The 11,164-nt window shown below is 32.3% G+C and overlaps 3 protein-coding genes across 3 annotated transcripts; 2 read left to right on the forward strand and 1 right to left on the reverse strand.

Moving 5' to 3' along the window:
• Window positions 1-263: 263 nt before the first annotated feature.
• LOC126869453 (ribosomal protein S6 kinase beta-1-like) lies at window positions 264-5,593 on the forward strand. The gene is made up of 13 exons (XM_050626020.1): window positions 264-717; window positions 790-830; window positions 993-1,167; window positions 1,228-1,311; window positions 1,371-1,504; window positions 1,654-1,716; window positions 1,796-1,924; window positions 3,129-3,219; window positions 3,312-3,428; window positions 4,551-4,682; window positions 4,756-4,863; window positions 4,954-5,132; window positions 5,267-5,593. Exons 1-13 carry the CDS (start codon window positions 631-633, stop codon window positions 5,337-5,339), a joined length of 1,413 nt encoding a protein of 470 aa, XP_050481977.1. The 5' UTR covers window positions 264-630; the 3' UTR covers window positions 5,340-5,593.
• A 42-nt stretch (window positions 5,594-5,635) lies between these two features.
• Window positions 5,636-9,779, reverse strand: LOC126869508 (corepressor interacting with RBPJ 1). The gene is made up of 6 exons (XM_050626145.1): window positions 9,571-9,779; window positions 9,399-9,493; window positions 9,063-9,313; window positions 8,847-8,973; window positions 8,615-8,746; window positions 5,636-8,509 (listed from the first exon to the last, which is right to left on the reverse strand). Exons 1-6 carry the CDS (start codon window positions 9,640-9,642, stop codon window positions 7,996-7,998), a joined length of 1,191 nt encoding a protein of 396 aa, XP_050482102.1. The 5' UTR covers window positions 9,643-9,779; the 3' UTR covers window positions 5,636-7,995.
• Window positions 9,780-9,820: 41 nt separating this feature from the next.
• LOC126869747 (sesquipedalian-1-like) lies at window positions 9,821-11,019 on the forward strand. The gene is made up of 2 exons (XM_050626677.1): window positions 9,821-10,473; window positions 10,574-11,019. Exons 1-2 carry the CDS (start codon window positions 10,180-10,182, stop codon window positions 10,928-10,930), a joined length of 651 nt encoding a protein of 216 aa, XP_050482634.1. The 5' UTR covers window positions 9,821-10,179; the 3' UTR covers window positions 10,931-11,019.
• Window positions 11,020-11,164: the final 145 nt, after the last annotated feature.

An 11,164-nucleotide genomic window follows, 5' to 3' on the forward strand; every position in this document is an offset into this window, starting at 1 on the left:
GTTGAATTAAATAACAATTCTTTATTTCAATTTAATATTTCCTTTCTAAACGGATATTTTAAATTGAGCTAAGGACCAATTTATAGAAGTAGAAATTATTGTTATTATAGAATCCATTATTAAAAGCGCAAAATTATGTAAATTCAAATTAATGAAAAGTTTTAGGGTAGTTCTAAGATTATTTTTATTTTCAAATGTAGAACAAAACCTTTTTAAAATTTCTATATATTTCATGCTTCACCATAAACATACATATGCCTATGTGCTAGAATGCAGTTGGCATTCACGTTGGACCATAGTTTGTGCCCAGAGTATATACTTGAATCGTCTCGTGTTTCTTTTTTAAAATTTTCCATATTTCTTCCTGATTATTTTGTCATAAGATAGAAAAGAAAAAAGTAAGGAATATTCATGAGCCCATTTAATTGTAGATATATTTGATAGTTCACGATTATATATAGATAGTTTAATCTACCCATCAAAAAATCAGTGTGGAACACGCAAATAAAGGGAAATAAAATCTACAATCGTGTGTACGCAGATACGTAGATATCTACGTTATTCGGACGCATTACAATCAATTAAAGTTTTCGACAGGAAAATTTTTTAAATGATTACTCTGTGAGAAGAATGGCTGGAGTATTTGACATAGAATTACACGACGGGGACTCCATAAGTCAAGACGAGTCGGACGATGATATCGTCGAAAATAGAGAAGTTTGTTTCTTGTCAAATTTCATAGATTTTAGATCGCTGTATCAAATCTGATATGTGTTTTCTTTTTTCTAGGATGAATACAATCATACTACAAATGTAAATACGATATTAGAGTAAGTAATCAAATGTTTGAAAATATATGATATCGAATTTATCGCTAAATCGTACCTTCTAAACAATAATAAAAGTGCTGAATTGTGTGTTCAATTTCGATACAAACGTTCTTCTTGCTTTTCTTCTTAGAAAATAAAAAAAAAAAATTGAATCTTTTATAGATCTGATAATTTAGAAAGAGTACAGTTATCGGAACAGAATGTTAATGCAGGCCAAGAAAAAACTGGTCCACAAGATTTTGAGCTATGTAAAATTCTTGGAGAAGGTGGATATGGAAAAGTCTTTCAAGTTAAAAAAGTGACTGGAAAAGACAAAGGCAGTATTTTTGCTATGAAGGTAAATATTTTTATATTTGTACATGCGTGTAAAAAGCTTTCTAGTTCTTTATTTATGTAGGTACTACGGAAAGCATCTATCATACGAAATCAAAAAGACACAGCTCATACAAAGGCAGAAAGAAATATTTTGGAAGCAGTAAAAGTAAGTAGATTTCATTGTGAATTTTAATATGATATTTATTCACTTCATTCTTTTTCCAGCATCCATTTATCGTTAATTTAATGTACGCATTTCAAACTGGTGGTAAATTATATCTAATTTTGGAATATCTTTGTGGAGGAGAACTCTTCACATATTTAGATAGAGAAGGCATTTTCTTAGAAGATACAGCTTGGTAAATTAGTTTCTGAAGTAATTGTAGATGATAATAATATACATGTATTTTATTCTACTTGTATGTAAAATTTATATACTTATTAATATCTTCAGATTATATGTGTCAGTATGCTTTTTGTACTTATAACTTGTCTTTTGTACTTATAGTTTTTATTTGTCTGAGATTATACTCGCATTGCAACATCTCCATAATCAGGGTATTATATACAGGTACAATATCCTTAATCATTAATATTATTAAAAAATCATTATATACATGTACATCTAACTGTATTAATTATCTTCACAGAGATTTAAAACCGGAAAATATTTTATTAGATGGCGAAGGTCATGTTAAATTAACAGATTTCGGTCTTTGTAAAGAACATATAGAAGAAGGTACAGTAACGCATACATTTTGCGGAACCATAGAGTATATGTAAGTAAAAAATTTTCGTTGCATTAATTCTGAATCCTATTGTCAGTATTAAAATGTAGGGAGAAAACTATTTGGCTGATCGGATTTCTGGACAGGAATTCGAAAACGCTGATCTTTCGCTTGTCAGGCGGGTATTTATCCTGTTACGACCGTTCGCGAAGAGACGCGGTCGCTAGGAAAACGCGTCAGCGAGAGGCGTAAATTCTCGCTACGATTCGGTTAATCGACGCCGCGAAATAGTCGTTCCCCTGTTTCGGTTAAGATAACAGAGGTGGTTCAATGAATGTAACACTGTATAGTAAGTTATAAATCACAGTTTATTCTAACAACTTGTAAAGCAGATAGTTACGCTGGTGCGTATGTATAAGACGAGTGAGTGACTGATCTACGGGTGTATTCCCGGTTAAAGGATGTTGACTGTTCGAAGGATGGAAAATCAGTGTTCTTCGGAGACGATGCTGTGGCGGAGGAAAGCTAAGGATGGGTGTGTCTAGTGCACAGGGCCATCGGATTTGTTGGTGATAATTTTGGCTAAGAGAGTGAGGGAAATAGGCTTCGTTGTTAATTGATTAAATGAAGGTTGGTGGACTAGGAAGGATCTTAGCCGCCCTCGAGAGAAAGTGGTTAGTGGGAGGAAAGTTGTATCATACGTGAGAAAAACTAACTTTCCCTTATCAAGCAGTAGTAGACAATAGTCTTTAGAAATGCTTCAGAAAACAGATGTTTGTTGGGTCTGAAGGACCTCAGCTAGCAAATTACTGGGATTTATGACGGGTCCTTAAGAATATTGAGGGTACGCAGCAAGGATGAGCGGACATCTGGTTCCCGTCTGGCCCGCGGTGGGTGACCTGGTCTAGGTAGAGTGTCGCCCGACGTAACATATCCAATTAAGCTATTTAAGCCACCTGTGAATATTTTCTACCAAATTTTTAAATCTCAAACGGCTGCTGCCTATAGCTTGGAACTTAAACATTTGGGAGAAAATATTCTGCAATGATCTAGGTAGTTCAATTGGGTAAGTACCAGTCCTACAGGCGCAAGATCCGAGTTCAAATTTTCAATCCAGTAGTAAATTGACCGGCCGAATATTTTTCTTCCTACAAATGTCTGTCATCTAGAAAAATAATTTAAAATAAATTATAAGCTATAATGATTTAATTCAAAATGTATGTATTACAATTATTATTATCATTAACATGATTAGGGCACCAGAAATTCTAACGAGAAGCGGACATGGAAAAGCAGTGGATTGGTGGAGTTTAGGTGCTTTAATGTTTGACATGCTTACCGGAATGGTACGTAGATTAAATAATAAATAACAAAATATCGCAAAAGAATATGAAAATTCAATCAAATTACGTAACTACATACATTTTAATTCCTACAGCCACCATTTACAGGAGATGACAGAAGAAAAACAATTGAGAAGATTTTACGCGGAAAGTTATGTCTACCATTGTACCTAACACCCGATGCAAAAGACTTGATACGAAAGTTATTGAAGGTATGTCTTTAACACTTCTTTACAAGATAATGGTAATTTGTTTATTTACTTAATTGTTTGTATTATGCGTAGTAAAAGTTAATATATATGTCGGAGATGAAAGGACATCGGAGCCTTCCCTTTGGAACTTCGGGAAAATCCCTTAACACCGTAATCTAGATTCTATCATAGGCGTAATTAAACAATTGTCGTCATTCGATCCGATTGTATTTGTTCGAGATTTGTGATAATGAGCTTGGGCTCGAGGCGACAACCAGTCGCCGAAAGTAGCCGCGGTCACGAGATGAACGCTTTGTCTAACAAAGTTATGGAGTAATTCTATAGCTCTCCTTAAAAGAAATATTTGTAGCGGCACGCGACAGTAAACATTCCAACGGTTTCTGTCCCGTGGCTCGCCATACGCAGGCCCTATTCTTCGGATATGATGGTTACCAGATGCCGACGCATCTCCACAGTACATGTTCAGCTAGCCTGAGGGCCGTTATAAACATTAAGATCTGGTTACCTAAAGTCCTTGAAACAGACAAACAGTCTTTGTCCCAACTACGGGAAGATAGGGGAGATCTATTTTTGAACGAACGACGCTTCCCGCTAGCAACCTTCCCTCAAGGACGGCTGGCATCCTTTTCTAGCCATCAACGTGGAAATTGACCAATTAACAGCAACGTCAATTTCCCTCACTTTCTGAACGAAGGCACCCCATCATAGTTTTCCTCTGCAGCATCATCGCGACGGAGGGTCATTCTCTCGTGAGATCGTTTTTAGCGAGTTACTTAGCGTCTTTACGCTTAGTGGATATCCCACGTTTTAACAAAGAGTTAGTTTAGTTATACTTCCACCGTAGCCAAGCAAGTCGAGTACGATTTGGGCTTCGGAAAAAAGCGCATCCTGTTATCCCGTTGACCGCGGATTCGTTATTGAACCTAGGATCATTGTCATTAGCTTCTCGAGTATCTAATTACCACGGTTATTTGTAAAATTCTGTAATAATCGTATTTGCACTGGTCAATGTCTTCTCTATTGCATAACGACAATGTGTAATCCAAATGAAGATTGGTTTCACGCCCCTAACCCTAATTCTAATGTAAACCCGACATATATTTTGCATTTGACCAATTGTAGAGACAAGTGTCACAGAGACTAGGATCTGGGCCTGATGATGCTGAGCAGATTATGAATCATAACTTCTTCAAACATATTAAGTGGCAAGATGTGATTTCACGTAAATTAGAACCTCCTTTCAAGCCTTCATTAGTGAGTATCCTTGATTGCAATAAAACGTGTTGCAATAATAAATGCGAGCAAATGTGTATTTAAATGTTTGCAGAAAAGTGCCGATGATACATCGCAATTCGATGAACAATTCACGGCAACTGTACCAGTTGATTCACCGGTAGAAAGTACTTTAAGTGAATCCGCTAATATGATCTTTCAGGTAAGTTTCGAGATATATTGTAAATATATCGTATTTGAAGTAATCATTAAAAAATTATAAAACTATGCACATTCAATGATATGGTTATAGGGCTTTACATACGTAGCACCCAGTGTCTTGGAGGAGATGTGTGCACAACCAAGAGTTGTGAATGCTAGAAGTCCACGTAAAGGTCTATTAAATACAGAATTTAGCGGAAGTCTTCACAGTTTGTCATCGAGATCACCCGATGCCCATCTCCATACAACGTCTCATTTTCATCAACATAGGTATTTTAAAATTTGATATTTCATTCACCATCTTGAAAAACAAAAATATCTTATATGTAAATTCAACGGTAATTATGTATTACTCATTTGAAATATGCACTTCTATGCTTGAAAAGTTACTTTTTAATTTCTAGGCATCACGTTGTAGGTTCAAATAATATGGAAGATACCGAAATGGCGGATATAGGTCCGCTTTTTAATTTCTAAGCATTGCATAATAAATTTTAATGATGTAGAAGATATTGAATTAACAGTGGAATCGTTTATAACAAGATACATATAAATAATCGAAGAAAACGTTGGATCTTCCATTTTAGATTCAGCAAAATCTTTGTAAAAATTATGTCCTACATTGTTTGTCTTTTATTCTGACAGTTGAACTATTATGTTTAATTATCGAATTTAATGCAATTTGTTTACATATATATATATATATATATATATATATATATATATATATATATATATATATATATATATATATATATATATATATATATATATATATATATATATATATATATTTAAAGATGAATAAGTCTAAATGTCGAAAAAGTTACGCTTATAGGGCAGTGCAATTCGCGTACAAATCGTATGTAGGCCTGCAATTGCTCTCTAATGTGACTGATCATTGTTTTCAGTGCAAAGAAGGAATATTGTATGCGTTTTCCTTATGTAAATATGTCCAATTTCCTGATAATAAGTACATTCTGTTTAAACAAAATGCTATATCATTGAAAAACCTGAAAGATATTTTTTATGACATATCTTACTGTTGCAACGACTAATTCAAGTTTTTAAAACGTTCCATTCATTGACAAATACGAGTTTATCGTTAGTATATAAAAATTAAGTTAGTATATAAAAATAAATTTGTTTAGCTTGCATATATTTAGAGGTCTGCCATAAAAAGAATAAAATGAATTTACCGCCTCTTTGGAATGCATTGCTCGTGCGAATATGTAAATCGTGCAACTTTTTCATTGCTTTGTTGTTCAATAAACTAATTGTAAGTTCAAAAAAGTTATTTACATAAATATACATTCCGAAGTAATTCACAAATTTCTTAGACGATAAACATCGTATTAAATTTATATAGATCATGTTGATTGAGACTAATATATTGGATACAGCTAAACTTGAAAGTCTTGTTCTACCATTAGAATAAAATTAATTTCTTAGGACCAGAGAAAGAGGGAGAGCATGCAAATAAAATAAAGAAAAGAAAAGGAAGAAGAATAACAGTATAAAAATAAAAATTGTATTGATCTTTGTTAAAGTAGAATCGGAGAAGGATTATAAATATATATATTTTCCTCTGTCGAATAGTTGTAATCGTCGCAAGTGGTAGCGTTTTATAAGAGGAAAAAATTAGAATATCTCATGGTCGTATATGATATCCCATTTTAGGATTCAAACTTTAAAAATATATTTTGCAGTAATGATTAGTGGAAATAGAATTAATCGAGATATTTTATACGACCTTTGATTAAAATTTGAAAAAAATGTTTTATTGTTTCTTCCAACTTATATTTGATGAATTATTTAAACATATGTATATTTCACTCAAGAATAAATTTATCGCTAGTCTTTATACGTCATTCGCTAATTACATGTACATACATAACTTTGAATACATCCGTCGATAGACAACAATAAATCATTGTTTTTATTCAATAGCCAATCCGATTCTACTTTTTACATATAATCGTTGTGAAAATGACAATTATGCAAAAAATTTTAACTGCCCAAGTGTTCACAGCTACCGGCTGGATAGTATTAAATTTTCCATAGAAAGACTTATACGCGCTCATCTGCGCATGCGTGTGTAGTAATAAGTATGTAAAATTCTTGTTAATAGTTAATTATGTTAAAAAAGTAAAATGTTGAGAGTGAGAAATTAACATCCTGTAAGATAAATATATGAAGGTATGAAAATGCTTTCTCACTTTTTTCTTTAAAATATAATGCATTAATGAATTTACTTCTACATATATCTTTTCATGACAAACTTATAACAAGAAGAAGTGACCAAAGCATTTTCAAATATACATGCCTAAATATCCAATAGTATCATTCAATTTAATTTAGTGACTATTTCGCTGTTTTGGTATCTGTAATTAGGACATATCAAAAAGCTTGACACTTAATTTCGTATAAACATTTATCAATTATATAGTACTATCTTAAATTGACATAGGCTATATTTTAAAACTAAATCATTCTCGTGTATATAATATTACAATAGAAATCCTGTTTATGTATTTATTAAGCAGTTACATTCTCTTGAAAACAAAAGTCCTATTAATACTTAATGATATTAATGTTACATATTCATAATAAAATACCAATTATAGCCATCTACGGATGAAATAATAACAAGTCTAAAATAACATTTGTGTAAAAAATTTCTTTAAACAGTCTTGTTCCATCTGAAATATATATTTATGAAACTATTATTTCTATTGTTCACTTAAAATTTATTAATTAATTACATACATTGTGCTTTTTATTCCATCTATATGAATATACAAGGTGAGTCAGATTAAACTATTACACCTGAAATGAACTATTGAGCGTATTTGTTGAAACATTTATAGTTTTGAAAGATAAGTCGCGGTATACGAAATATTTTTGTGTATATGTATAACATAAATTCTCAACTTTCACACTGAGAATTATACTTTTGATCGTAAAGCATATGAAAAGGAATGCAATTAATATCTTCTGGAATGACATAGAATATGTGACTCACTATGCATATATCGTACTTCTTGTACTCTACACAACTTATGTGAATACTAGATACAGCGTGCGCCTTTACACCACGCGTGTATTTTTTATATCGAAAACACAATTAATTTTAAAATCGTTTAGTTCTCTTTTTGTTTTGATTTTCACTGATTTTGTCTTCATTAGATTCTATGAACTTTCTTTTCTTGTAGATATAACAATCTTTATTTTTACTTTCTTTCACATCTTTTCCATAATATTTCTTGTATTTGGGTTTCCTTTCATGCTTAAATTCACTTCTTCTCTTCTGATTACCTGTTCTATCTTTCTCTTTTTTCCGATGACGATTCATAGAGCCACCATTTGAAATATAACCTGCTTTTTCCTTTTTCTTTTGTTTCTTCTTAAGCTTTTTTGATGTGTAATCATTTAAAGTTTTATCAATGGTATTCACAGAGCTACTACTACTACTTATGATGCTAGTACTCGAACTACTAGTAGTACTATCACTACAGCTATCACTGCTGCTGCTGCTACTACTGTCAGTTTCTGATTCGCTATTATTTCTTTTGTGTTTATTTCGTTTCTCTTTCAATTTCTTCTTTTCCGCTTTCTTGGTTTTTTTCTCAAGTTGTTGTAATTTCCTACAATCATAAACATTATTGATTTAAGCATGTATGATCTCAAATTAACATTATTTTGAAATAAACTCAAGTTCTTGTCAAAATACAGATGCAAGAAATACATACAATAATAACTTCTTTTTTTCTTTTTTAGACAAGGTTTTCAAGAATGTAATTTCAGATTGCTCTTCATCATCTGATATCATAAGATGTTCATGCTCAGGGACTCGTAAATGTTGTTGAGCACTAAGAGCAGATCTACAAATAAAATTCAATATTTAGTTTTAAAATAGGGAGCTATTTATTTAACAGTTAAAACAATGGAAAAAGGAAGAGATCTTTCTAAATCCGTGCTCACTTTTTCAGTGCTAATCCATCTTCTCTCATTTGTTGCACTAACGTTAAAGCATCTGGAGCAGATGTACTTGGTGAATTATTTGCCATTACTACGCTCATTGCTTGACTGTACAGAGGACACTCTTTATCTGTGATCAAAATATGTATTGTTTAATATGGATAAATATGTGTATGTGTGTGTATATATATATTTTGATATCATATTTATTATACAAACCTGTATTTATGTGTCCCCATTTATGACACTTGATACAACGAACATTTCGTACTTGAATACCAAATGGTTGATCTCTTATTTCACTGTCTCCTTTACAATAACTTTCTCTTGGTGCATTGTACTTGCGTTGCCACTCAAATTTATACTCTGGCTCGTTATCTTCTTTCTCTCTTTCTTTTTTTGCTCCAGGTGGCGGTTCATACATAAAATTTACGCTAAGCTTATCCTTGCTTTCTTTACTCAACAAAGCTCTATAAAACACATAATAAAATAAATAAAAAGTTATAGATAAAAATATATCAAAGAAATTTGCTGAATGAATATAATTTTGGTCACTTGTTATTGTGAAGGTCCTGTTCCTTTTCATATTGAACACGTAATTCTTCTTGCTTTTTCTTATAAGCCTCTGCTTGTTGTTCAGCCATCCATACCTTAAAAAAAGGATCGTAAATTTAATCATAGTACGAACCATAAATAGGCTAAAAAAATATCAGTAGTTGAACCGTACTCGTTTCAAGTTGTCTCGGGATGCTGGATGGAAAAATTTTTTGCACATGTAATTATTAAATCCCTTTCCCATTTTGTATTGTTAAATAAACGTATGTCAACGTTTAACAAATAATAATGTAGATGGACGTGTATTTAACGTTTACAATGAGTAACAAAGTATATGCGTAACCGCAACTTATCCTTTAACACGATAAAATAGCATGTATGTATGTATAACTTTTACTTATAGCTACAGGAACCTGTCAAGGAAGGTTAGTGCAATTGATTGAGAACATCGCAATTCTATTCTATATCAAGTATTTCTTTCTTGTAAATAAATTGTTTTTTGTGTAAAAAAACATTTTAATAGAGTGGAAAAAGGTGTCGTTTTTATTAATCGATATTAGTCAATTAGTGTCATAAATATTACAGATTCCCACTGTATCATGTATTGTTGCGGGTGCAATTAAATACGTTTTAAAGGTTATAAGGTTATTTCAGTTCAATATAAAAGTTGGAAACAAATTGCTTTCCTACTGATAAATATTAAGACGGATTAGATAAGAAAAACATTACGTGAAGTTAAGAGTTTTCTTTTGATTCGGTTAAAAGTATAATTTTAAATGCAATGAAAATAAACGAGAAAAATATGGTAGCTTTTGCAACTTCAGCAACACCAGTAGATCGTGAAGGTTGGTTGAACAAACGTGGTGAATTGAATCGTGGTTATCAAAGAAGATGGTTCGTTCTCAAAGGAAATATATTATTTTATTTCGACCGACGCGGTGACAAGGAACCTGTGGGCATGATAGTTCTTGAAGGTTGTACCATTGAATTAGCAGAAGACGAAGAACAATTTGGTTTTCAGATCGTATTTCATGGTCCAAACAATAGAAATTATGCTCTTGCAGCAGAATCTCAGGTAAAAGTATTTCTTGATAAATTTGATTTTTATAATAGAAATTATTGTCTCTATAATAATGGTCAGTAGAGAACGAATCTATACTGTGGGGAATTTATAGGAATCTATGGAGCAGTGGATGAAAGCTTTAGCATGTGCAAGCTATGATTACATGAAATTAATGGTAGCAGAATTACAAAGACAACTGGATGCAGCAGAAGAAGAAACAACAATGGTGATGGCTCCTGCTCAGTCTCCAAAAGCTCCTCCAAGACAACGACATAATCCTTTCAATAGATCCGAGTTGCATCATCGCTCACAGAGCGTTAGATCTGCCCCAGGAAGAACGGAAAATGTTCCAAGAACGAGGATAACGTTTCGCGAATTGCATAATATGTATGGTAGAAGAATTTTGGCAGACTTGAATGAATGGAGGCATACGAGAAAAACTGTAGAAGCTCCCTTAATTAGTTTTTAACGATGTATTATATACAGATTGTAAATATTTAATCGGAAATAAGGTGATGTGTAGCCGGCGAAAGAAATATAACGAAATTGCAAAATCGATTATCATATATGTATTATTTACACATTATAATTTTGCTACGATTCAGTATTGAGAAAGATGGAATTCTACATACGCGCAACCTTGGATATTCCTGCAATCGATCGATCAACTATATTACTCAATGTTTTAATTTAAGACCTGGCT

Source organism: Bombus huntii, chromosome 1 (assembly GCF_024542735.1).
Source record: "Bombus huntii isolate Logan2020A chromosome 1, iyBomHunt1.1, whole genome shotgun sequence".
NCBI classification, from domain to species: domain Eukaryota; kingdom Metazoa; phylum Arthropoda; class Insecta; order Hymenoptera; family Apidae; genus Bombus; species Bombus huntii.

Bases quoted from the DNA above. Each gene is read 5' to 3' on its own strand.
- LOC126869508 (XM_050626145.1), bottom strand. From the start codon at position 9,642: ATGGGAAAGGGATTTAATAATTACATGTGCAAAAAATTTTTCCATCCA. The intron at 8,747-8,846 runs GTGAGCACGGAT...TTTTATTTGTAG, and splicing joins GATGGATTAGCACTGAAAAA to ATCTGCTCTTAGTGCTCAAC. The intron at 8,510-8,614 runs GTATGTATTTCT...TTATGATTGTAG, and splicing joins GAAAAAAAGAAGTTATTATT to GAAATTACAACAACTTGAGA.
- LOC126869453 (XM_050626020.1), top strand. From the start codon at position 631: ATGGCTGGAGTATTTGACATAGAATTACACGACGGGGACTCCATAAGT. The intron at 1,717-1,795 runs GTACAATATCCT...TTATCTTCACAG, and splicing joins AATCAGGGTATTATATACAG to AGATTTAAAACCGGAAAATA. The intron at 1,925-3,128 runs GTAAGTAAAAAA...TAACATGATTAG, and splicing joins TGCGGAACCATAGAGTATAT to GGCACCAGAAATTCTAACGA.
- LOC126869747 (XM_050626677.1), top strand. From the start codon at position 10,180: ATGAAAATAAACGAGAAAAATATGGTAGCTTTTGCAACTTCAGCAACA. The intron at 10,474-10,573 runs GTAAAAGTATTT...GGGAATTTATAG, and splicing joins CTCTTGCAGCAGAATCTCAG to GAATCTATGGAGCAGTGGAT.